The sequence below is a fragment of the Pan troglodytes genome, chromosome 13 (assembly GCF_028858775.2).
Source record: "Pan troglodytes isolate AG18354 chromosome 13, NHGRI_mPanTro3-v2.0_pri, whole genome shotgun sequence".
NCBI lineage: Eukaryota > Metazoa > Chordata > Mammalia > Primates > Hominidae > Pan > Pan troglodytes.
Genome location: NC_072411.2, coordinates 140,170,526 through 140,198,421, shown reverse-complemented (window position 1 = coordinate 140,198,421; position 27,896 = coordinate 140,170,526). Strand labels below are relative to the sequence as shown.

Genomic DNA, 27,896 nt, shown 5'->3' with positions numbered 1-27,896 from the left:
CACCTGCCTGAGTTTAATAGGCACTTCCCTACCTCTGGGCCCTCAGGTTGCTTCCTCTTCTCCCAACCCTGCTCTATCAATGCAGGGTTCATCCTGGGTGAAATGTTTCCTCAGGATGAAGCCCAGGAAGAGGATCTGCTGGTCATAAACCCTAGCTTCTGATACACTGCTCATGTCCTTCAGAAGATGTGACACCCCGCCCGCCAACCCCGCCACAACCTGCAGTAAGGGAGAGGGCCTCTTCTCCAGGACCTCCCACAGAAAGGTCCCCTTGGTTAATATGCAGAAGTGTCAAATCACAGGATCTCATCAGAAAGGTCATCTCAAAAAGGAATCAAACCTTTGTGAAATGGGTAACATTTTCCCTGTGTATCATCTGCTATTAACTTTTATTTATGATGTTTTCTGAGGAGTTTATTTTTGTAATCAAATTTTTATCTTTGATGCCATACTTAGAAAATACTTCACCACCCAAATATCCTCTTTAACTTTCTAGTAAACTTTTATAGTTTCATCTTTTTATTTATTTGTATAAAGCAAAAATACTTTTTCGACACTCTAATGAGCATTCTTCCTAATTTCAAAATACCACAAAATCAGTAGATTCCAAAAAACTGATTAAACTGACTGTGCAAATCCATGTGTCTGAGGACAAAGAATTTAGGTTCAGAATGAGTTTAAATAAATTTCACATTGTGCTTTTCTACAAATAAATGGGAATGTATTTAATAGAAAGGAGGAACTGCATCTTTCCCTTCCACTGAGGCATTTGGGCTGCAGAGGGAAGGTCAGACTGCCATGAGGGGCAGGGCTCTGTGCCCCCTTCTGGGTCACTGGATGGTGGCAGGCTAGTGCTAGGCCAAGTCACCAACTCTCAGTTTTTGTAGGAACCTAGAAAATTGGCAAACTCACTCTCCCTCCCAAGCAGGTACCCCTTCTGCGGAGGCCCTCACACATGACCATGCAGCCTGGTGCTACCATATCTCCCAAAGGCTTGGGGGTATTCGCCCTTCCTCCTGTCCCCTTCACACCTTCCATAATTTGATGTTAACACAGATACCTCCTTTTGTCAACGGTCGTCTTAACTGTGGTTCCAGAACAGAGGGCAAAACTCTGCACCTGGCTTCTGACATACATACTTTCCAAACTGAATTAGGCCTGTAGCCCCTTCCCCCCAACCCCAGTGGCCCACAGCTAGACCAACAAGCAATGCCCAGCCCTCCCACATTCCCCCTCAGTGCTTGGCACGGCCACCATCACTCACCCTGCCAGAAGCCTAATGTATGACAAATCTGGCCTCTCAAACCAACAGAGAACTGGGTTATTTGGTGGGTCACTGGCTACCCATTTGGAAAAACACAGTGTTCCAAATGCATTAAAATTAAACATAAAAGAGAATTATAGGACTAGAAGAAAATGTAGATGACCATCTTGGGGTCTGAAGGCTGCTTTAAGCATATGATAACATACAAAACTCAAGCAGTGAAACAAAAAAACCAAACTTGTATAGAACAACGACTAAAGACGGTAAATGCAAAACAAAGAAAGTATTTACAGCATAGCTAAAAAACTGAAGAAAAAAGTTTCACATACTTTGCTTGTAAGGACTCTAGTAAATCTAGAAGAAAAACAAATATCCCCAATGGAAACATGGGCAAAGGACATAATAGCAGCTCATAAAAAATATAAACAGCTTATTAGTGGGAAATACTATTCAGCATCCAACTTAAGAAATGAAAATGTAATGCTTGAATCCAGGAGGCGGAGGTTACAGTGAGCTGAGACTGTGCCACCGGACTCCAGCCTGGGGGACAGAGCAAGACTCTGTCTCCAAAAAAAAAAGAAAAGAAAAGAAAAAGAAATGACAATCGGATATTAAATGAGATACCATTTCCTCCCAAAATGGCAACAACAACAACAAAAAGGCAAATATTCTACTTTGGTAATTGCTTAGGGAAACGGAATTTTCAAACATGGATGGTGAGGATGCCAACTGGCATTCCTCTCTGCAAGGTAATTTAATAGGATTTATCCAGAAGCTTAAAATGGAGCATCAATTACTCAATACCCATAATGCCATGTCTAGGAACTGATCCAGAGGAAAGAGGCAGACAGACATAAGATGCATGCCCCAGACTTACCTCACAGCCCTATTTATTCTGGGGCAGCAGACCACAGCCTACAGACCAAATCGAGGCTGGGACTGTTTTCACATGGTCAAAGACTGGTTTTTACATTTCTAAAAGGTTATTGAAAAACAAAAAAGAATATGGGACAGAGACCATGTGGTCCACAGAGCCTAAAATATTTATTGCTTAGCCCTTTACAGAAAGTCTGCTTTATACTGCGAAAGGTTGGTCAACCAGTGACCAATGATAAAGGACTGGTTTAAATGATACATCATACAAGGAAGTGCTCTTATTAATAATGATGCAATCGTGCATTGACTGACATGAATGTGTACGTCCATCATATTATGACGGGAAAGCCCCAAGTTACCAGACTATGTGTAGCATCACCCCATTGGTATGTGGAATTTATACTGTCTGCAATAGACATTAGAGAGTCAGGGTGATCATCTCTGGATGGAGAGATTACAGGTTATTATTATTCTATTTTTGCATGGCTGTGTTGTCTCAATTCCCTACAAAGTCTGATAATTTCATATGAAGAAGAAGGGAGAGTGGGAGTTCAGGTGTCACTTGTGGTCGTCATCACTGCTGTTCAACAAGTGTCTCTGGCTCTCCTCCTCCAGGGCCCATGGCAGGACTGGCCTTCCTTAGTCCCTCCGGGCTGGCCATGGTCATGTTATCTGATTTGGCCAACAACATGTGAGGAGACGTGGTGTCTTCACTTCCAGGAGGAAATCAGAGCCAAGAACAAAGGCTGTAATCCTTTCTCCTGCTACAGCACACAGCTTCCTCCAACCAGTCCTGACCGACGCACCTGAGGGCTGTGTGACACCACAGGCCAGCTAGGGTCTGGGCTAAGGCTCTCTCCTCCTCCAAGGCATCCCCAGGCCATGTCACGTGCTCCTCCTCTGGGCGTCCCCACCAGCCTGAGGAATAGCCGTCACCCACATCACCACCCGGGCTCCTCATTGTCATGTCAGCGTCTGTCTCCCCAGAGACTGAAATTCTTAAAAGGCCACCAAGTTCCCATCCTTGGCCCTCCAGTGTCTGACACGGAGCCTGGCACAATGTAGGAGCTCACTAAATGTCACTACATCCGTTTGGACAGTTTCTAAACTGACAAATTACAAGGCAGGCTTTGGGCTGGGAATTAAACTGCAGAGGCAAAGGGACAAAAACACAAAGAAAATTTGAATTTTAGCTGCTGGGATATTGGGTGGGGTGGGGGTTCCAAATGGACATTTTTCTTTTAAAAGTTTATTCTAAAATAATGATCGACTTTATTAAAGGTTTTCCACATTCACAGTCTTAATAACAGACCTTCACTGCAGGAACTGTAACTCTTAGGAGACAAGTCCTTATGAAGTACAGAAATTGTGTCAAGTCAGTCATGGCAGTGAAGCAGAAGCACCCTGAGAAGCCCCAGCCCATCCCTAGGCTCCGCACTGGCTGCTGCTGTGTCCGTTCTCACTGACCCACCTGGTGCCCTCAGAGTGTGCCCTCACACTCTATCCTGAATGCCTGTGCCTATGTGATTTTCCTATGCTGACTGAATTATTTCATCTCTTTTCTACACTAAGTTTGTAGGGGGCAGAGAGAGGGGCAACCACTGAACAATTTGTGTTTTTGCCTAGCATGGCAGGCACAGGCTACACACTGGAAATAGTGTGGGCAAGACAGCTGGCACTCCCTCAGGGCTCACAGCCCAGTGGGAAAGAGATGCTCAGGAGAGTCTGTAAGCAATGATTCATTATAAATATGGCAAATGCAACTACTTTTGTGTTCAGCCAAGTACTACACCCTAATGATCCCCTGGAGACGCCCTGCTGGGGACACCAGTGACATATGCTGGCCCCTGGAAGTTGCCCCACACTTGCCTGAATGAGAGGCAGACAGGAAGAAAACAAGAGAAGGGAACAGGAGGCTGGGTTCAGTGGCTCCTGGCTGGAATCCCAGTACTATGGGAGGCCAAGGCGGCGGATCACCTGAGGTCAGGAGTTCGAGACCAACCTGGCCAACATGGTGAAACCCCGTCTCTACTAAAACTACAAAAATTAGCCGGGTGTGGTGGCAGGCACCTGTAATCCCAGCTACTCCGGAGGCTGAGGCAGGAGAATCACTTGAATCCAGGTGGCAGAGGTTGCGGTGAGCCGAGATCATGCCATTGCACTCCAGCCTGGGTGACAAGAGTGAAACTCCATCTCATTAAAAAAAAAAAAAAAAAAAAAAAAAAAAAGGCTGAGCACAGTGGCTCCCCAGCACTTTGGGAGGCCGTGGCAGGCAGATCACCTGAGGTCGAGAGTTTGAGACCAGCCTGACCAACATGGAGAAACTCCGTCTCTACTAAAAATACAAAATTAGCTGGGCGTGGTGGTACATGCGTCTAATCCCAGCTACTCAGGAGGTTGAGGCAGGACAATCACTTGAACCCGCAGGCAGAGGTTGTGGTGAGCTGAAATCGTGCTAGCCTGGGCAACAGAGTGAGACTCTGTATCAAAAAAAAAAAAAAAAAAAAAAGGCAGGGGGGACAGGAAGGAAACGCTGGGGAAAGGAGAGGAAAGGACCCTACAGAAGCAGGGTAGGAACATGGTTCATGCAGAGCCACCAGCTGCTCTCAGTACTTCTGGGTTTGAGAACATGGGGTTTTATTCCTGATGAAATCTGACCAGCCCATCATTTATGAAACTTCCAAAAGAGACAGCAGTGGAAATAGAAAAATGTAAGATCATCGTTACAGAGCTAAAGGTCAAACACAGCACACAGAACTTCAGAAAGGCTGCATGGGAATGATGTTTCCCCACAGGGACTAGTAGTGGGGAGGGGAGAGGGGGGCTGGGGAATAGCAGGTCTGAGAGAAGGACAGGAAAATTTAAGCCTTACCCCTCCACCTCAACCTCTGTGCCAGTCTCAAACTAATAAGGGAAACTAATAAGGGAAACAAGTCTTCAAGGCTCAGTGGCTTTCAAGTCATTCTTTATTCCATTTTCCTTCCTATTTCTTGAAGTCACAAATGGGACAAGACAGTATGACAAACATTTTCTCACCACCTGATGTGGTAGGAAGGGCACACGCTTAAAAGCTGGGCAGCCCTGGACATTAAGTGACTTCAACAATTCAGCCGTCTCCATTGGCAAAGCTAATGTTTTTAACTTTAGCTTTCAGAACCCAAACTTCCTAATGTATAAAGATATGAATGTTAAGATCACCCACTGACAGGAGGCTAGGGCAGGAGAATTGCTTGAACCCGGGAGCTGGTGGTTGCAGTGAGCTGAGATCACACCACAGCACTCCAGACTGGGGAACAGAGCAAGACTCCGTCTCTAAATAAATAAATAAATAAATAACCCACTGAACCATCAGAAGAATGAAATAAAGTAATGTGAGTCAAGACACCTGGCACACAGAGGCTCTCAATCATGCCCATTCCTTCCCTGGTATTTTCTCTTAGTTTGCTTTCTTCCTATAGTGAAAACAAGGAGCTCTGCTCCTAGATGATGCCAGATATACCTGAAACAATGGTTCTCTGATGCCTCACGACTTGTCTGGAAAGTTTCTCAGCTTACACTTAACTCCCTGCTATGACATCCAGAACGGTATGTCATAAGTATTTAGCGGCAAATCTAAATACAGAATTTTAAATACTGTATGCCTGTTTGTTTCCAGAAACCACCAAAGAGTCCCCAAATTCTAAACATCTGTACTGAAACCAAGCCTCTGGAACCACCTCCCACCGGACATGGTGCAGTGCTCCGTCGCCAGGTTTCTCAGTGTGGTTTGGGAAGGATGGAAAGTCTCAGCGGGTGGTGGATGGACAAAGACTGGAAATGTGTATTTTCCCGTCTTTGTCTACAAATTTAAAAATTTCTTGGGCTGCCAACTCTTCCCTATCCCCATGAATTACATTTCAAAAAGAACCTTAAATGGAGTAGTCCGGTAAAAAGTCAATTTCCATAGATGAAGGTTTGCTTCTAAAACAAGTGTTGCAGCCACTGAACGGAGCCCAGGGGCTGGGGTTGGGGGGCAACTCCACTCGTCAGGCAGTGGGAGCACACTTCCCACAAGCGAAGTCACAGGCACAGTGTCCCCAATGCCCACATCCTCATGATGGGAGTGAGGCTTCCTTTTCTCTGGCAGCACCATCAGCTTGTGCTTTCCTACTGGACGGGCCAAGAGGGTTAGTTAGAACACGTGAGGAGGAATACATATCCATGGTGCACGCCAGTAAGACAAGCATGCTGAACTGCCTGTACGTCAACCCCTGGCAATTTGGGCCGAGACACATCACACCCGTCCCTGAAGCGCAGCCACACCTCTCTAATACCCCAACTCGGGGGTGTGGAATTATTCAGACTCTCCAGTGGTTTGTCACTGCCAAATCGAAAATGCCCAACCAAACCCCCACATCTGAGTTTTCCCATTTTCTCCTCTATTCTTCCCCAACTCCAATTCTTCACTCGAGTTGACCTGGCCCTATCTGCCTTCTGCAGGTTGCAAGTTCTCATGTCCACACCTGTCACCACAGTTCATCACGTTTCCATGTCACCTAGAATACCCTCCCCTGGTTCTGGGCCACATCGGGGTGACTCCAGTTAGATTTCCCCCTAAAAGCTTAACTAGCCCCGACCACTTTCCAAAGTGATGATTACTTTCCCTTCTCTGAATTCTCAAAAACTAGTTTCCTATCATTGATCAGTATCACTACTGTCCTCTACTTACCATTTTTATCGCTTTATCAACTTTCTACACTTTATCTCTCCTAATTGGTCTGTAAGTTCCACCAAAGCAAAGACATAATGTAATGGTATTTGGTATAATTATTGTCTAAAAGGATCTTTGAGGGATTAACATGAAACTATAGGTATAAATTACTTATAGTTTAAACTACAAGTCACTGTTCTCTGAAATTCTAAAATACACATTTTATAGACTTCTGGAATTTTGGTGTTATATCATGAACAAAACTACAGTCATTTTATTAAATGCTTTTTTTCTTCAGTGCCAGACTGTAACAGATAGGAGTTACAGAAAATACACAGGCAGGCTGCCTGGCACATAGTACTCATAAGTATTTGTTGAATAAACGAATTCTCTACTAACACTCTAAATACTGCTGATGAGTGACATTCATCACAAAAATACTGAAGTGAGTACTCAGTCACACATGGACACACGCAGAGGGGAGTGCTAGGGCCCTGTGCCAGTGGCGGGCCACAGCCACAGGCAGCCCCGCCCGAGAAGTAAAACAACAGGCTCAACGCAGGCTACTCACCACCATGTTGTACGCATCGGGAACTTCAGTTTCAAACTGAAATTTTCCACCCTGGTAGTAACCCTCATCTATCAAAAAACACAAAACAAAACAAAAAAATCCTTTAAATTAAAAAAAAAGGAAACAAAAAGCAAACACTCTGTTAGGATATGGCAAATACAGAGAATCAGGAGTTTAAAAACAGGCCTGCAGAGTTCCTCGGTTCCATCACCAAATGCACACACACTGGTGGAAGTCCTGCCCCTGCCTGAACAGAAATGGGCTCCATGCTGTCACCTGCCTGCTGTCTGTCTTCTCAGGGGGCCGAGCACACCCTCAGGGAAGGGAAGGGACATCCTTCTGGGGCCATCTGCCTGGCCTCCTTGCATCCTACCATGTTCCTGGAACCTACAACCCTCCGAACACATCTCATGCCTTAAGTGACTTCTTTATCTGCTTACTGGTGGTCTCCCCAAGAGAATGTCAATTGGAGGACACAAGACTAACAGTCACCAACAAACCCTTACTGAGCACCCAACCTCTGCTGGGCATAGTTCTAGGCCTTGGGGATACAGCAGTGAACCTGACAGAATCACTGCCTCAATGATTGCTTGATGCAGCCTTCAGAACAGAGCAGGCCTTCTAGAAACGCGGGCTGGTAGGCACGAAGGAGGATGCCCAGGGTCTGAGCATCACCACATTGCCATCCACATGCTGTGTACCCCCACTCCCTCTTTACCCCGCCCCCCACACCCTGTAGACCCCACAGGGCAGTCCCTCTCCTCAGGTGGTACCCAGCCTGGGGTCACTAAGGGGCTGCTGGTGCCAGCAGAGGGCACTTCAGCATGAATGAGCTTGGAAAAGTCACTGGAAATAAATTATTCTCAATTTTCAAATTTGACAGAATTAGAACCATTTTAAAATTAAAATTCAACTTCCCCTAAAATAGTTATCATCATGAACAAACCAGTAATATTAAATCTTATCATTTTCCTCAAATTTTTATATGAAATGAATGCATAACAGCAAGTTGTTAGCCTCAAACAAGTCATCATTAAAAAAAAAATTCCATTCCTTAAGAGTTGAGACCGTATCAACATTTATGTCATCTAGTAGTTAAAACTGGCATTACCTGGACCCTAACATTTTTCTTCTTTGCCAATTTGATAGAAGAGAAATACCAGTTCTCTTTTATTTTACATTCTCTGATGAATACTAGTGAGGCTAAAATTTATATGATTATTGGTCATTTAGGTTTTTCTTTTAAGAACTGAATGATCAATGTTCTGAAACTCTCCTTTTATTACTGAGGTATTCATCTTTTAATTACCAATATAAAAATCTCTTAATTAGCCTTTGCTTTTTAAATAGGCTACAAGCAATTTTTCTTAGTCTGCTGTTTGCATTTTGATTTTGTGGTTTCTGAACACTAGTTTTCCATTTTTAAGAAGCTAATCTTTCTTTAGGGTTTCTGTCTTTGGGGTCATGCTTAGAAAAGGCCTTTCCCAACCAAGATTATATCAATATCCTCTTATATTTTCTTCTAGTAATTTAATGGTTTCATAGATTACATTTAATCAGCTCATTCATTCATCAACTGATTGCAGACTAAGGTCGTATTTTTTTTCCTAACTGGTTGCTTAATCACCCCAACGGCGTTTATTATTCTAGCCTTCCTCCACTTACTTGAGATGCGTATTTCTAGTTTTTATAAATACACTTGGATTTCTGACTGGCAGTATAAAGTCTCTGGCAAAGATACTTGTTTGGGGAAATTTTTAACTCCAGATATAAGAACTTTTCAAATAAGTGGCATCTTAGATATAAAATACTCAGAGTACATATCCTTGTTCGTCAAAGCATGTGTGGATGTTGGTGTCTTACACGTATTCTGATATTGACCACTGTGGCACAACACAGAAATCCAATGCCAGGCTTAACATTACAAACCACGCAGTCCACTCTGTGAACTGTTACACAGCTTTTGGATGATGCTGCTTCACCCGCGCTGTCCTTTTCCTTTCCCTTAGGAATGATTCCTACCCATGCGAGACACCCTGGTCGTGGCTGTGCTCTGGCCATTCCATCCTGCCATGCTATATTTTTTCACTAGTTGGCTTTCCAGTTCATGGATTACAGAGTTTCAACTCTATTGCCTACCACTTTCAAAGATGTTATTTGGTCTAATATGATTATCACTTCACCTTATTCCCTCTGCTCCAGTCAAGTTCTTCCTTAATAACTATTAGGATTATATCTTCTCTTAACTCATTAAAAAGTGAGAACAGACTGTTTTATTTTTTTCTCTTTCATGAAACAAATCTCTCTCAGGAAAATGATCTGCTCCTGCATCAGTACTTCTTTTTCCCTCTTTGAAGTGGCACAGTTTTTAGACCTGATCCTAATCTGCTTATTTATTATTGAATTTGCCCAGAAATTCCACAGTCCAACTTAAAAAGCAGCTTGGGAGCAGACTGGACTGAGATGAAACCCAAGAGCATCTCCTATTTACAAGGTTTCCTTCACGATGTCCCCAGCTTAAGAGTTCAGATTCACCTTCTACACCTGGCTCTGGGAGTACCTGGCCCAAGGCGGAGACGGTTCAAGGAAGGCCTGCTCACTTCCACAGCCGGCAGGTAGTGGACTCATTGAGAATGTCTGTAACTACACGTGCACCGTGGCCCACAGCACAGTATACAAGTCCAGGACAGGCCAATTCTATGTTACTATCGTCCATGGCTGCTGGGACTGAAAACACATTTCTCAGACAACTAGGTTTTAAAATACAATAATGAAATGCAACTGAGGGAAGTTCCTGGCACTCAGCTCTCAAGCAGCCAGCCTGGCCCCTGCCCCACTGTTACAATTAGAGGAATTATCCTCCTCTTTCCTTGTGCTTTAGAGCCCACTCCTCACTACCTTTGAGGAACCATACTCCAGTGTCTTCAAGATTACCGAGAGCCCTGGGAAAACAAACCTTTTGAAGGGGTATGTCGGCACAAATCACTGTGACAGAATCCATTTCTAGATTCTAGATGGCCGACATCCACATATGCTCTGTCTGGTAACAAATCTGTGGACAACGCCCTTGAGGCCAAGGAGTCATGCCAGCTCTCTGTCCCACCTCCTCTTCTACAACCTTCTACCCCCCTGTAAAAAAAGGCCTACCTCCCATCTCCCCCTGTACTAGAATGAACTGCCTCGAGGAGTGGACATTCCCAGGGGACAAAAGTACCCGTGACGCACTGATAAGGGTAAAGCCACCTCAAAGCAACACATTAAGGTAGGGTTGTGCTTTTCCCTATATTTGCTTTTTCCCCCACCACTGTGTCTCCATTCGCTTTTCCCTATCTATAACCATTTCTTTCTTTCTTTTTTTAAATTATTTATTTATTTTTGAGACAGAGTCTCATTCAATTGCTCAGGCTGGGGTGCACAGCTCACTGCAGCCTCGAACTCCAGGGCTCAGGTGATCCTCCCACCTCAACCACCCAAGTAGCTGGGACTACAGGTGTGTGCCACCACGCCCAGCTAGTTTTTTGTAGAGATGGGGTCTCACCATGCTGCCCAGGCTGGTCTCAAACTCCTGACCACAAGCGATCTGCCCATCTTGGCCTCCCCAAAGTGCTGGGATTACAGGCATGAGCCACCACACCTGGCCTATACCCATTTCTGTAAAGGACAAAGCATGGTATTATAAATAGTATGTCCTGGTTCACGCTGGAGTGTCTTGGGTTCAGACACTGTGGAGTCTGATGGCAGGGATGATGAAAACTTCATTTAGTAACTTCAAACCCTAGACCACTGTAAAAGCAGGCATTACCCCTTTGAGAGCCAACAAAAGAGGATGCCAAGAAACAACAGCCATGGTGCCTTCCTCCACCTAGGGCACCGGTTCCACGTCTCACCTATCTAACTAGGAACCTCCAGGAGCTCAGAGTGAGATGGCTGTCAGAGGCATATTGTTAGAATGAAAATGAAGTTAAGACTTTTGCCTGAGGGAAAGAGTGATTTCACAGACTAGTTTGACAATTAATGTATATGGCAGATAGTTTTGATAAACTGAATGGGCTGAATCTGGAGCTCCAAGCTTTGGGTGAAAATAGGAAGAATGTAATAAGATTTTTAAAAATACTACATTGGTATACATATTAGCATGTGGAAATTAATAATACTGCTTTTTCTCTCAACTCTTCCTCAGCATTTCCAGCAAAAGCCTGCAAAGCTGCTCTGAAGTGAGGAGTGACAGATGTAACTATTCAGGGTAGAAAAGCATTTGATGTCCCTGCAGCTGACAGGGATTGGTAAAGTGATTCTGGTGGACATTTCAGAAACTGAAGCAAAGGACTCCAATGACTGAGTGACAAAGTCTTCTCCAAGTCAGGTGGCTTCCAATTCTCTACTTTCAACAAAATGGAAGAAGGAATCTAATCTAACAGTCAGTGGAAAAATCATGAAAATACTTTATATGACGACAGGCAAGGTGACTTGTGCCTGTAATCCCAGCACTTTGCGGGGCCAAGGCAGGTGGCTTGCTTGAGTTCAAGAGTTTGAGACCAGCCTGAGCAACATGGCCAAACCCCATCTCCACAGAAAAAAAAAAAAAAAAAAAAAATTGCCAGGTGTGGTGGTGTGTGCCTGTAGTCCCAGCTACTTAGGAGGCTGAGGTGGGAGGATTGCTTGAGCCTGGAAATTTGAGGCTGCAGTGAGCCATGACTGCACCACTTCACTCCAGCCTGGGCAACAGAGTGAGACCCTGTCTCAAAAAAAAGAAAATACTTTGTACAATCTTTGGCCTTTAACTTTGAAGTCCAAAGACAAAATGGCACAGCCATAACAAGACACCTTCCATGCCCATCTAATCTACTTATTTATGTGAACAAGCAGTCCTGAGTGTTTATATCTATAAAGACAAAATAATGGAAGAAAACTGGTATCAGACCTTTGTTTCTAGCATAAAATAATATTCATTCACAAACGCATCAATTTAATCAGGGAAAATGCTAAAAGTAACCCCATCATTTTCAGAGATACACTGCAAGTGAAATGTTTAACTATCATCAAAATTTGCTTAAATTCATTATTCATTACACAAATAGTTGATGAGTGCCCACCATGTGCCACACACAGTTCTAGGCCCTGGTGACACATCAACAAGAGATAATTCCCGCCCTTATGAAGCATATATCCTAGTGGAAGGGAGAGAAAATACATAAATTATATAATAGAAGGAGTAGAAAGTGGGAAGAGGCTGCAGTTTTAAGCAGGGAGGTCAGAGAAAATGATGACTTGAAGGAGGAGGGTACTGGGGTGAAGGACACTCCACGCAGATGAAACAGGGTGGGTACGGTAAGAGGCCTAGTATGTTCCGTGAACCCTGCAGAAGCCAGTGTGGTCAGAGAGTGAGGTGGAGGAAGAGGACCTGAGCCCAAAGAGGGAGCAGATGCAAAGGGTGTTGGGCCCTGCACGCCCCTGCATGTAGCTGGCTCTGATTCAGAGTGAGATGCGGCCATGCAAGGGGTCTGAGTAGGGGAGGGACAGGAGCATATAAATGGATCACAGAGCAGGAGCTCAGTTGTGGTTATCTGTTGTAATCATCCAGGTGAGAGATGGTAATGGTTAGGATCAGGGTGGGAGCAGGTGAAGTAGACAGATTTTGAAGGCAGCAACACCAGAATTTGCTGACAGATTAGGCACGGAGGGAGGAGAGAAGGAGTCAAAGAAGATCTTTGACCTTGCAATGGAAATGGCAGAGTTGCTACCATGAAGATAAAAGGACTGCAGATGGCACAACTGTGTGAAGTTCAAATCAGACACATTAACTTGAGATTTCAAGTTGGCATCCCAGTGGAGGTGTTGAGTGGGCAGCTGACAGATCATTCTTGAGTACTGGGAGAGGTTGGATAGAGAGGGCAGTTTGGGAGCCATTCAGGGTAAAGCATTCTGATGTCACAAGATAGCCAGGACACCAGGGAACTGACTATACAGGTCCAAAGACAGGATGAAGCCTTGAGGTTCCCCCACTTTGAGGGGCTGGAAGATGAGGCAGAGGACAGGCAGCCAGAGACAAAGGAGGAAAAACCAGAAGCAGGAGCCTGTACAAATAACAACTGCAACAATCGTTCAAAAGCAAATGTTTAACACTTAAGAGTCTTACAGTTATAGGAACTTTTCAAATAGTGAGCTCTGCGCCGGGCACGGTGGCTCACGCCTGTAATCCCAGCACTTTGGGAGGCCAAGGCAGGCGGATCACGAGGTCAAGAGTTCGAGACCAGCCTGGCCAACATGGTGAAACCCGTCTATACTAAGAATACAAAAATCAGTCGGGCATAGTGGCGGGTACTTGTATTCCCGGCTACTTGGGAGGCTGAGGCAGAAGAACTACTTGAACCCGGGAGGCAGAGGTTGCAGTGAGCCAAGATTGTGCCACTGCACTCCAGCCTGGGCAATAGAGCAAGACTCTGTATCGAAAAAAAAACAAATAAATAAAGCTCAATCTATCTATCTACCTGTATATCTAGTTACAGAAGAGTATAAAAAAATGACAAATAAAATACTTAAAAGCATAAAAATGTTTACATTAGGGTGCAATTCAAGGGAACAAGTGGAATGAAAACATGAGTGCCAGGAGAAAAACTAGCAAAGGTTTTCCAGCCAGTGAAGTAGAGCTTATTCACATCAAAATAAACAAAAACAAAAAAAAACAAAAAAACAAAAAACTGTGATGATGGGCGTATCTGTGGTGGTGGGCATATCTGTGGTATTTATATTCTACACTGGAAACATTTCAAAGAGTAATATAAGACTTTCATTTTTAAATGTCAATATTTACAGCACCCTGGAAGTGACATCCTATGCAAACTTTAAACTTAAAAGGCTCTGATCCATCTCAGATCAGACTGTTGAAAGAGAAGAGACAGAGACAGATGGTGGAGAAGAGGAAGTGAGTGTGAGTGGAGGCAGGAGGCAGCACAGACATGGGCACCGGGGAGCGGGCAGGACTCCGGGATGCAGGGCTGCAGACAAAGGCACAATGACAGCTATTGTATAGAGATGCTGAGACTTAGAGGAAAACATGAACATAATGAGGAAAGAAATGGACGGTTAGGGGGAAAGCACCAAATGGAACGTCAACAGCTAGAAAATACAGTATCTGAAATGAAAAATTCACTGGATGCGCTTAACAGCAAATGAGACATTGCAGAAAAACAAACTGTCCAAAATGAGGCACAGAAAGAAAAGTGAACAAAGCCTTGCGACCCAATGGAGGTATAATTTACACGTAGAAGTAATCTATATGTAAGACATATATGATATAGATATATAAACTAGAGTGCCAGAAAACGATCACAGAAAAATATTTAAAGAAATGTTGGCCAAATTATTTCTAAATTGGATGAAAACTATAACTTAAAGATCCAAAAAGCTTAATAAACCCCAAGTGTGATAAAAAGAAAAAACCACTTCAAAGCACATTATAATCAAACTGCTGAAAGCAGTGATAAGGAGAAAATTAAAAGCAGCCAGAGAATAAAATGCACATCGCATAAAGTGGAACAAAGAATCACCACTAACTTCTAAGGAAAAAATACAGAAGGCAGTAGAATGACATCCTTAAAATGCTGAAACTGTCAACTTAAGAATTCAAACTTCAGCAACACTGACAGAATTCATCACAAGCAAATCTGCACTACAAAAAAATCTTCAAGGATGTTCTTTAGGCAGAAGGAAAATAACAGAGAGGAGAAATCTAGATCTACAAAAGGGAATGAGGGTCATAAATGTTAAGTATGTGGAGACATGTATTTTAAAAACAGACTGTAAAGCACAGATAATATATTCTGGGTTACAACATATGTAAAAGTAAAACAAATGAGAACTATAAAATAAAGGTTGAGCTGGGAAATGGAAACATACTACTGTTTGTCTAAGCTTCCATCTTAAACATCAGAAAAAGAAGAGCAAATTAAACTGGAAATAAAGAGGAGGGAAATAACAAAGACATGAACAAAATTCAAAAAACAACAGGGCAAAATCAATGAACCTAAAAGTAGGTTCTTTGCAAAGATCAAAAAATTGACAATCTTCTCATTAACCTGATCAAGAGAAAAAGACAAAAATTACAACATCAGTAATTAAAGAGGAGATACAACACAAACTCTACAGAACTTAAAAGGATAGGATAAGATGATACTAAGAACATTATATCAATAAATTGAAAAATGCAGATGATATGAGCAAATCCCTTGAAGGACACAAATTAGTGAAGCCCACTCAAGAATAACCTAGGCAGCCCTATATCTATTAGAAATTGTGTTTATACTTAAAATCTTACCACAACAAAACAAAATTCCAGAGACAGGTGGCTTCACAGGTGAATTCTACCACTGAATAAAGAATTAATAGGCCAGGCACAGTGGCTCACACCTGTAATCTCAGCACTTTGGGAGGATCACTTGAGCCCAAGGGTTCGAGACCAGCCTGGGCAACATAGTGAGACCCCCGTCTCTACAAAAAACAATTAGCTGGACATGGTAGTGCATCTGCCCACTACAGACGATGGGCATCTGTAGTCCCAGTTACCTGGGAGCCTGAGGCGGGAGGACTGCTTGAGCCCAGGAGGTTGAGGCTGCAGTGAGGCGTGATCGTGCCACTGTGCTTCAGCCTGGGCAAGAGAGTAAGACCTTGTCTAAAAAAAAATCAATTAACTAATTAATACTAATTTTACACAAACTCTTCCAGAGAATAGGACACTCCCCAAATGCATTCAAAGACCAGAATGCATTACCTTGACACCAAAATTAGGCAACTCATTACAAAAAAAACTACAAATATCCCTCACAGACAGGTAAGGATTTGTAAAAATTCTTAACAAAATACTAATATATCAAACTGAGCAATATATGAAACCATTAACACATAATACATGATGAATTATGGTTTATCTCACAAATGCAGCTTTGGTTCAACATTTGAAAAATAATCTATCAATGTAATTTACTTTATCAACAGACCAAAACAGAAAAACCGTTATGATCACCTCAGTAGATGCAGAAAAAGCATTTGGCAAATTAAGCATCCATTCATTATTGGCCATTTTTGGTTTGGGAGGAAAAAAGCATCCATTCATGATTAAAAAAAAAATACATACATACATACATACATACATATACATATATATGTATATATGCAAACAAGAAGTAGAAAAGAACTTCTCAACCTGATAAAGGGCATCTGCAAAAACCCTATAGCAAGGCCGGACTCAGTGGCTCACGCCTGTAATCCCAGCACTTTGGGAGACCAAGGCGGGCAGATTACCTGAGGTCAGGAGTTCGAGACCAGCCTGGCCAATATGGTGAAATGCCATATCTACTAAAAATATAAAAATTAGCTGGGCATGGTGGTGGGCACCTGTAGTCCCAGCTAATTAGGAAGCTGAGGCACATGAATCGCCTGAACCCGGGAGGCAGAGAATGCAGTGAGCTGAGATCACACCACTGCACTCCAGCCTTGGCGATAGAGCAAGACTCTGTCTCGAAAAAACAGACAAAAACCCTACAGCAAACCATACACATAATGATGAAAGACTGACAGCAACCCCCTAAGATTAGAAACAAGCCAGCTGGGTGCAGTGGCTCACGCCTGTAATCCCAGCACTTTGGGAGGCAGAGGCAGGCGGATCACCTGAGGTTGGGAGTTCGAGACCAGCCTGACCAACATGGTGAAACCTCATCTCTACTAAAAATACAAAAATTAGCCGGGTGTGGTGGTGCATGCCTATAATCCCAGCTACTTGGGAGGCTGAGGCAAGAGAATTGCTTGAACCTGGGAGGTGGAGGTTGTGGTGAGCTGAGATCATGCCATTGTACTCCAGCCTGGGAAACAAGAAGGAAACTCTCAAAAAAAAAAAAAAAAAAAAAGAAAAAAGGAACAAGCCAAGGATATCCCTCTTACCACTTCTATACATGACTGTACTGGAAGTCTTAGACAAGAAAGTAAAGCAAGAAGAGGAAACAGAAGGATACAGACTGAAAGGGAGAGATAAAATTGTCTTTATGCACAGATGGCATGATAGTTTACATAGGAAAGTCTACAGAATCCACAATACAACTACTACAATGAAAAGCAGGTTTATCAAGGTTGTAGGACACAAGGTCACTATACAAAAATCAGCTGTATTTTTATGTACTAGCAACAGAAAACTGAAATGGAGATATAAACCATGTTCATGGATTAGAAGATGTGATAATTAAGATGACAATTGATATGGTTTGGACGTGTGTCCCCTCCAAATCTCATGTTGAAATGTGATGCCCATTGTTTGTTTGAGGTGGGGTCTGGTGGGAGGTGTCTAGGTGATGGAGAAGATCCCTTATGAATGGCTTAGTGCCATGGTAATTAGTGAGTTTTTACTGTTAGTTCATGCAAGAGTTGGTTGTTTAAAAGAGTCTGCATCTCTTTTGCTCCCTCTCTCACCATGTGATATGCCGGCTCCACTTTGCCTTCCGCTAGGATTATAAGCTTCCTGATGCCTTCACTAGAGGCAGATGCCAGCACCGTGCTTCCTACACAGCCTGCAGAACCATAAGCCAAAATTAGCCTCTTCTTTACAAATTACCTGGCCTTAGGTATTTCTTTATAGCAATGCAAATAAACGAACACAGCAATTCTCCCCAAACTGATTTACATTAGAGTCAATGCAGTCCTAATCAAAATCTCAGCAAGTTTTTTGCCGAATTTCACAGGCTGATTCTAAAGTGTATGTGGAAAAGTAAAGGAACAAAAATCACCAAAATAATTTTCTACCAAAAAGTAGAAAAATGTTGAAGGAGTCAGAGGTCACATGATGGGATTTCAAGACTTACTATAAAGCCATAATAATCAAGCAGTAGTATTTGTACAAGTGTAGACGTGCAGAACAATGGAATGGAACAGAGTCCAGAAGCAGACCCACACACATACAGTCATGTAATGTCAACAAAGGTGCCAAGGTAAGTCAATGGGAAAACCCTCTTCAACAAATGGTGCTAGAAATGGACAATGCAAAAAAGAGATAGAAAAAAAAACCCAGAAAACTACACTCTTCTCTTGTATAATATGTGAAAATTAACTCAAACTGGATCACAGACCTAACTGTAAAACCTAGAGCTATAAAACTTCTGCTTTTAAAAAAAATAAGGCTGGGCATGGTGGCTCCTGCCTGTAATCCCAGTACTTTGGGAGGCCAAAGTTGGCTGATCACTTGAGCCCAAGAGTCAAGACTAGCTTGTGCAACATGGTGAAACCCTGTCTCTACAAAAAATACAAAAATCAGCCAGGTGTGGTAGCATGTTCCTGTGGTCCCAGCTACCTCAGGAGGCTGAGGCGGAAGGATAACTTGAGCCCAGGAGGTGGAGGTTACAGTGAGCCATGATCGTGCCACTGCATTCCAGCTGGGGCAACAGAGCGAGACCCTGTCTCAAAAAAATAAAATAATTTTAAAAATAAGAGAAAATCTTTGTATTTCTTAGACAAAGATTTCTTAGGACACAACAAACACAAACTATTCTTACTAGTTTTGCATTGCTGCTATAATGAATTTCCACAAACTCTGTGCCTTGAACAATACAAATTTATTATCTTCTGGAGGCCAGAAGACCAAAATGGGTCTTACTGGGCTAAGATCATGAAGTTGGCAAGAGGGCACTCCTTTCTGGATGCCCCAGAAAAGGCTGTCTCTTTGCACTACCAGCGGTCAGAAGCTGCCAGCATCCAGGGCTCATGGGCCCTTCCTCCATCTCCAGAGGGAGCAGTGGCAGGTGAGTCTTTCTGCCAGTGCCTCACCTGCTTCCTGCTTCCATTGTCACATCACCTTCTCTGGCTCTAACTGCTTCTCTCTCCCTTTCCACTTTAAGGATCCCTGTAATTACACTGGGTCCACCTAGAAACTCCAGGACAATCTCCCTCCCTTAAGATCAGATGACTAGCAATCTTAATTTATCTGCAACTCTAATTTCCTTTTGCCATGAAACATAACACATTCAACAGGTTCCAGGAATTAAGACACAGACATCTTTTAGGGCCATTATTCTGCCAACCACATTACCACAAAGAAAACAATCATAAGTTGGATATCCCCAAATGAATTTAAAATACATGGTCTTTAAAAGGTCTTTAAGGAAATAAAGATGAGCCATAGACTAGGAAAAAACATTTATAAAACACATCTGATAAAAGACATATCTATGGTAAAGAACTCTTAAAATCCCACAATAAGAAAAAAAACCTTATTTTTTTTTTAAATGAGCACAACAGTTGAGCAGACGCATCTCCAAAAAAGAGACAGTCATTAAGAAAATGCAAATTAATACCACAATTAAATACCACCATGTAACCACTACCATGAGTAAAGTTTTTTCAACTAAATGCTGGTGAAAATACAGAGCAACTAGAATTCTCATACAGTGCTGGTGGGAATGCAAAATAGTGCAGCTACTTGGAAAGAACAATTTTGTAGTTTCTTATAATTTAAGAAAACTGAGAGCAACTCAAATGTCTACCATTTGATGAATGGATAATCAAACTGTGGTACACCCATACAACTGAAATAACAATAAACACAACAACATGGATGAATGTCAAAAGCATTACACTAAGTGGGAGAAGCCACATACAAAATGTTGCATACTGTTTGGGTTCATTTAAGTAATATCCTAGTAAAGGGAAAACTACAGGGAAAGAAATCAGGTCGATGATTGCCAGGGGCTGGGGATGGAGAGGGGATCTACAAAGCGGATCGAGGCAACTTTTTGAGGTGATGGAAACTTCCTCAAGATTGCAGTGGTGGTTATGTGAGTGCGTAGGTCTGTCAAAAGGCAGAGAGCTGTCTATCTAAGAATGGTAAACTTACTGTATGTAAATTATAGCTCACTAAACATGATTCTTAAAAAAGATAAAAAGCCTGTGCCACATAAAAGACACCATCAGGTGGAACGGGAAACTTAAAGAGTGGTGGTAATTTTTTAAATGCCAAAAAACTTAAGATTTAAATACTATGTCAGTTTTGGAGATTTTATATGCACTATATACATTTTTACTGAAGACCACCAGAATCTGTTTTTGCCCATGGAAATGAATGGTTTTTAAAACAATTCATATCATACTCACTTCAGGAAACCTGAGCATCCCACGAGAGAATCTGACTTGGAGTTACATTTAAGGCAGGGGACAGACCAGTGTGAGAACAGATCAGGTGTCTCTGTATCAGATAATGGGGTGGCCTACTCAGTAGGCACAGTAAGCAAAGAAGCATCACACCAGCCAAATTCTTGGAAGGAGCAAGGAGAGAGCAGTGAATGTTTTCCTGATGAAAGTTAAGAGAATGCTTTGGCAGATAACTGACATTTTAAGAGCTAACATCACATTTCTATTCTACATCGCAAGAAAATTGGCATCTGTATTTTTAAGATTATTTGAAAGAAAAGATTCTACCAAAAAAAAAAAAACTGTGCTTCTTCAAATTTATCCCCCTCATAATGTTTATCTCCATACTAAAATTAAAAATCAAGCTAGAAAGAAACAGGGATGAGAGTATAAATTTTATGTGTCTGAAACCTTTACATATTAACAATAAACTACATGTAAACTACTACATGGTCAGGATGCTGGTCAAGGTAATAGGTCTACTCTGGTGCTCTGCTCCATTTCCTTATCTTCCTTACATGTCCATAACTATTTAAATGTTGTTCCAAAACATTCATGCGTCAGCCGGGCATGGTGGCTCATGCCTTTAATCCCAGCACTTTGGGAGGCCAAGGCAGATGGATCACTTGAGGTCAGGAGTTCGAGACCAGCCTGGCCAACATGGGGAAACCCTGTCTCTACTAAAAATAAAATAAATAAATAAATAAAATAAAAATTAGCCAGGCGTGGTGGTGCACACCTGTAATCCCAGCTACTCAGGAGGCTGAGACAGGAGAATCGCTTGAACCCAGGAGGCGGAGATTGCAGTGAGTCAAGATCGCGCCACTGCACTCCAGCCTGGGTGATGGAGTGAGATTCCGTCTCAAAAAAACAAAAAAACAAAATGTTCATGCATGGAACCATCTCAGGTTTCAGGTTTACCAACTGTAATTCTTTGCTCAAAAATTGGAATATTCCGGCCAGGTGCAGCGGCTCATGCCTGTAATCCCAGCACTTTGGGAGGCCGAGGCAGGAAGATCACCAGAGGTCAGGAGTTCGAGACCAGCCTGGCCAACATAGTGAAACCTCGTCTTTACTAAAAATTTAAAAATTATCTGGGTGTGGTGGCGCATGCCTGTAATCCCAGCTACTCGGTAGCCTGAGGCAGGAGAATCGCTTGAACCTGGGAGGCAGAGGTTGCAGTGAGCTGAGATTTGTGTCACTGCACTCCAGCCTGGGCAACAGAGCAAAACTCTGTCTCAAAAAAAAAAAAAAAAAAAAATTGGGATATTCCTTTATTACACATTCAGAAACTTCTCCTCCTAAAGCTCCAAAGCTCTGAAACAAACCAAACATGATGGGGATAGCAAATAAATCCACTAAACATTTATGACTCAATGTAAGCTGCACGTTTATTATCATGTATCAGGGAGTTTTTATAAATTAAAATTTCAAAATAAGAAAACATCAATAATCTAATGACTGATACATTCTTTTTTGTTTTGTTTTTTGTTTTTTGTTGAGACGGAGTCTTGCCCTGTCGCCCAGGCTGGAGTGCAGTGGCGCAATCTCGGCACACTGCAAGCTCCGCCTCCTGGGTTCACGCCATTCTCCTGCCTCAGCCTCCCAAGTAGCTGGGACTACAGGCGCCCGCCACCACACCCTGCTAATTTTGTTTTGTACTTTTAGGAGAGACGGGGTTTCACCATGTTAGCAAGGATGGTCTCGATCTCCTGACCTCGTGATCCACCCGCCTTGGCCTCCCAAAATGCTGGCATTACAGGCATGAGCCACTGGGCCCGGCCTAATGACTGATATATTCTGAAACAAATTTAGAGGAATACACACATAACTATATAAGATTTATAATCTAGCTGTAGAAGTCTCTAATCAGAATTTTTTCTATATGTAATATCAATAAAAACCCTTTAAAAAAAACACCACATATCTGATAAAGGATTCATATCAAGGTATATAAGGAAAGCTTACAACTTAATAAGACAATCAGGCTGGGTGTGGTGGCTCATGCCTGTAATCCCAGCACTTTGGGAGGCTGAGGCGGGCAGATCACCTGAGGTCAGGAGTTCGAGACCAGCCTGACCAACATGGAGAAACCTTGTCTTTACTAAAAATACAAAATCAGCCGGGCGTGGTGGCACATGCCTGTAATCCCAGCTACTTGGGAGGCTGAGGCAGGAGAATCGCTTGAACCAGGAAGCGGAGGTTGCAGTGAGCCGAGATTGCACCATTGCACTCCAGCCTGGGCAACAAGAGTGAAACTTGATCTCAAAAAAAAAAAAAAAAAAAAAGGCAAAACTCTATCTCAAAAAATAAAAAATAAAAGACAATCAATCATATTTTTAAATGGGCAAAATATTCGAAGACTCACTTGAAAAAAGGAGATATACAGGTAGCAAACAAGCAAACGATAAGATCACCATCACTAGTCATTAGGGAAATGCAAGTTAAAGTTATAATGAGATATATACCTACTAGAATGGCTAAAATTGAAAAGAATGACAATACCAGTTGTCAGTAAGAATATAGAGAAACTGGAATTCTCATTCATTGCTAGTAGGAATGCAAAACTTTGGAAAACTTAATGGCGGTGGTTTTATAAAGTTAAACTTACTCTTACCACATGGCCCAGTAATTTAACTGCTTTGTATTTACCCAGAAGAAATAAAAACATACCGGCAAATGAAGACCTGTACATAAAAAATTTTAACAGCTTCATGTATAATAGCCCCAAAGTGGAAACAACACAAAGGTTCGTCCACTGGTCAACGGGTAAATAAACTGGTATGCGTCCATACAATAGAATACAATTCAACAATACAAAATACAGAATACTGATTAACAACATGGGTGAAACTCAAAAACATTACGTTAAGTAAAAGAATGTAACTTATATCTCAATCAACATTACTTTTAAAAACACTAAAATAGATACATACACACCAATGATCTAGGTCCTACTTCAAGAAGCTAGAAAAAGTAAAGTAAAACCAAAGTATTAGGAAGGAAATAACAAAGAGCAGAAATAAATGAAATGGGCAAACAATTGAGAAAAAAGTCAGTTCTTTGCAAAAATCAACTGCATAAACCTTTAGCTAAGATGATCAAGAAAAATGAGAAGCCACAAATTACTGTATCAGTAATGAAAAAGGAGACATCAATATAAGTCTTACAGATATTAGTAGACTAGTAAGAATATTCTGGGCTGGGCGCAGTGGCTCACGCTTGTAATCCCAGCATTTTGGGAGGCCAAGGCGGGTGGATCACGAGGTCAGGAGATTGAGACCAGCCTGGCCAACATCGTGAAACCTGTCTCTACTAAAAACATAAAAATTAGCTGGGTATGGTGGTGTGCACCTGTAATCCCAGGTACTTGTGAGGCTGAGGCAGGAGAATCGCTCGAACCTGGGAGGTGGAGGTTGCAGTGAGCTGAGATCGCGCCACTGCACTCCAGCCTAGGCGACACAGCGAGACTCTGTCTCAAAAAAAAAAAAAAGAACAACATCAAAATACTTAACATCTATGAATTTCAAAATAAGTACTATATAAAGCTACGACAATTAAAACAGTGTGGTACGGGCCTAAGGGTAAACACAGACCAATGGAACAGAATCAAGTCCAAAAAGCAGAACTACACATATACAGTCAATGCTGTTTGGTCAAGCTTTCAAGGTAATTCAATGAAGAAAGGAAAGTCTTTTCATTGAAACAGCTGGATATCTAGATAGATAAAGTAAATCTCAACCTCTGTCTTACTCCATATACAAAAATCAATTCAAGATGGATGATGGACCTTAACATAAAACCTACCATCCTAAAGCTTCTAGGAAAAAAACATAGGAGCATATATTTATAAGTTTCAGGTAAGCAAAAATTTCTGGACAGGACATAAAAGGCACAAACCATTAAAAAACTGATAAACTGCACATCATAAAAATTAAAATTTCAGCCACATGTGGTGGCTCATGCCAGTAATCTCAGCACTTTGGGAGGCCAGGGTGGGCGGATCACTTGAGGCCAAGAGTTTGAGACCATCCTGGCCAACACAGCAAAACCCCGTCTCTACTAAAACTACAATGGATGAAACTCAAAAACATTACGTTAAGTAAAAGAGGCTGAGGCCTGAGAATCGCCTGAATCTGGGAGGCAGAGATTTCAGTGAGGTGAAGTTGCACCACTGCACTCCAGCCTGGGTGACAGAGCGAGACTCTGTCTCAAAAAAAAAAATAAAAAAAATAAAAAAAATAAATTCCTCCTCAACAAAAGACAGCATTTTAAAAAATGAGCAGATAAGTCACAGAATGGGAGAAAATATCTGCAGCTCATGCATCTGACAAAAGACTTGTATTCAGACCACAGCACAAAATAAAAAGTTTTTTTAGGGCAAAAGACTGAGGCACTTCAGAAAGGACGATGTATAAATGGCCCGTAAATACATGAAAAGATACTCTACATCATCTGTCACGGAGAAATGCAAATAAAAACCCCAATGATATACCATTTCACACCCAAATGTTGATATATGTGTAGAACAATGGAAACTTCTCATACAGTGCTGGTCAGGGTATGGCACAACCACAGTGGAAAGTTTCTAAAAAGGTTAAACATGTTATCTTTCCTATGACTCAGAAATTCCACTCTTAGGTAGAATTAAAGAGAAAGGAAAACTATGAACACGAAAAGCTTGTAAAAAAAAAAAAGCTCACGGCAGTCAAACCTCATAGCTTTTGGTTTATTGATACTAGCCAAAACCTAGAAACTACTCAAATGTCTATCACTAGGAAGATAAATTATGACATATTCATTAAAATTCCATAAAAAGGGAATAAACTACTGATTCACACAACATGTGTAAATTTAAAACTATGTTAAGTGAAAGAAGTCAGAGACAAAGAGTACATATATAAGATTCCATTTACATATAAAAAATTCAAGAACAAGAAAAACTAATTTATGGAAATAAAAATCAGAAAGGAATTTTGGATGGTGGTGTAGGGGGCAAGGAACTGGCTGCAAAGAGGCAGAAGGAAACTTTGGGAATGATGGAAATGTTTTTCATCTTTATTGGGGTTATGGTTACATATGTGTATACATTTTCCAAATGTAAGCTATACATTTCAAATTAGTACATTTTATTGTTTATAATTTTATACCTCAGTAAAACTGATTTAAAAATTTTTAATTTAAATTTAAAAAATTGTCATTGTTACTTAAACCCATGTTCCCTTCAGCCTAAAACCATCACCACCATCACAGCAGGGCAGGCTGAGGTGACCTTGATCAACATGTCAGCCAGGCCACTCACTGAACAGGTCCAGTTTTTCAAACTGTCCCACTAACTTCACAGAAGCCTCCACGGGATATTTCAGGCTATCTTTTATGTTTTTGTTTTGTTTCATTTCACTTATTACTACTTTTTCTTGTTTTGCGAGATGATGTGGACACTTTTTTTCTAAATTCGGTCCCTTTCTTTTCCCCATCACCAAATTACATTTCCATGTTTTTCTCTAAAGAGTGTATTTATTCCCAAGCATGAGCAACCATTCCAAAAGCAAACAAAACTATCAAAATGTTAGCAAGTGTGAACAGGAGCCAGATGAAGAGGTGTGAGCTGAAAATGCAGACGCAATTCTTCCACTCTTGACCATTCTAACCCCCAGATCATAGATATTAGTGAGTTTTCAGCCCTAGCTCCAGGATTACTGGCTACAAATGAGTCCATTTCAAAATCATTTTATTTCATATATTGTTAAAACTTCACAACTTAGACATATCACTGTAATTTGTTTTCAATATGAAGAGGAGCATGATTCTAAAATTTTTTTTAAAAACCATGATATGAAGCAAGTTTTTCCGGTTGGCATATCTCGGCCACACTTCTCTTAATAATCAAAGGGCAGGCATCACCACAGCTTTCTAATTCACAGACATCACAAAATAAGGGCATATACACAGTATCTAAAAAGCATGCTGTGCACAGCTCAATGTTAATGTCCCTGAAGTACACTTATTAAAGATATGAATGTTCAGGCATTAAGTATTTACAGGTACCAAGACACAAGTTACTTTTTATTTATTTTTTTTATTTTTTTTGAGACAGCTCTGTTGCTCAGGCTGGAGTGCACTGGGCCGATCTCAGCTCACTGCAACCTCCACCTCCTGGGTTCAAGCAATTCTCCTGCCTCAGCCTCCTGAGTAGCTGGGATTACAGGCACGTACCACCACCACACCAGGCTAATTTTTTTGTATGTTTAGTAGAAACGAGGTTTCACTATGTTGGCCTGGCTGGTCTCGAACTCCTGACCTCAAGTGATCCACCCACCTGGGCCTCCCAAAGTGCGGGAATTACAGGCATGAGCCACCGGGCCCAGCCACAGGTTACTTTTTAATCTGATGGAACAGTGAATACAAAAACTGTAACAATTATGCTCCATTTTCAAGGACAATTCTAAGACCAACATCAAAGATGCTGTCATATATACAATAATCACGACATTAAAGTGATTCAGTAAAAAATTTCAGTTAAAAAATAAGGGCGGCTGAGCGCAGTGGCTCACGCCTGTAATCCCAGCACTTTGGGAAGCCGAGGCTGGCAGATCACCTGAGGTTAGGAGTTTGAGACTAGCCTGGCCAACACAGTGAAATCCCATCTCTACTAAAAATACAAAAATTAGCTGGGCATGGTGGCGCATGCCTGTAATCCCAGCTACTCAGGAGGCTGAGGCAGGAGAATCACTTGAACCCGGAAGGCGAAGGTTGCAGTGAGCCCGAGATTGCGCCACTGCACTCCAGCCTGGGTGGCAGAGTGAGACTTGGTCTCAAAAAAAAAAAAAACAAAAAAAAAACAAAAACGCGGAGGGGAGGCGGGGAAGAAACATTTATCCAGACTTGCCAGAAACCCAATCACATGACAGTAAAGAGCCTGGAAAAATCAACAAACATCTTTGAGTGGCCAAGGACCACAAAGCCCATGCTTGGGATGGGCAGAGCCACAGAATCCCTGATAGCCACTGAAAATGCCCTAGAAAGGCAGATGAAAGAAAACATTTTACTATAAACATACAAGTCTGAAATTAGTAAACAGAGAACCAATCTTAATCACTACAATGATTTCTGAGAATACCCTACATTACTTAACAGAATAGTAAATGATGTCCATAGCAGTGACCTTGAGTCACCAAGAAAGCATTAGAGTGTGCTCAATATCTCTCGTCAAAAACAGCACAATATGCAATGTGTTTTAGGAAGGCAGCCAAAGGATCGTTAGAGTTTTCATCATTTCACAGTTTAAAGCCCTTCACTACATTTATCTATAGATGTCAGGCACGTGGAACACT

The 27,896-nt window shown here is 41.9% G+C and overlaps 1 protein-coding gene across 8 annotated transcripts in view; it reads right to left on the bottom strand.

The window, feature by feature from the left end:
- The window catches only part of UBE2F (ubiquitin conjugating enzyme E2 F (putative)), a 75,643-nt gene that overhangs the window by 18,564 nt on the left and 29,183 nt on the right, over window positions 1-27,896 (bottom strand). For all 8 annotated transcript variants that reach the window (XM_516184.6, XM_016950813.3, XM_016950812.4 and 5 more), the window contains one exon: window positions 7,402-7,469. In XM_516184.6, coding sequence (XP_516184.1) covers window positions 7,402-7,469 — 68 coding nt within the window. The remainder of the gene's footprint in view (window positions 1-7,401; window positions 7,470-27,896) is intronic.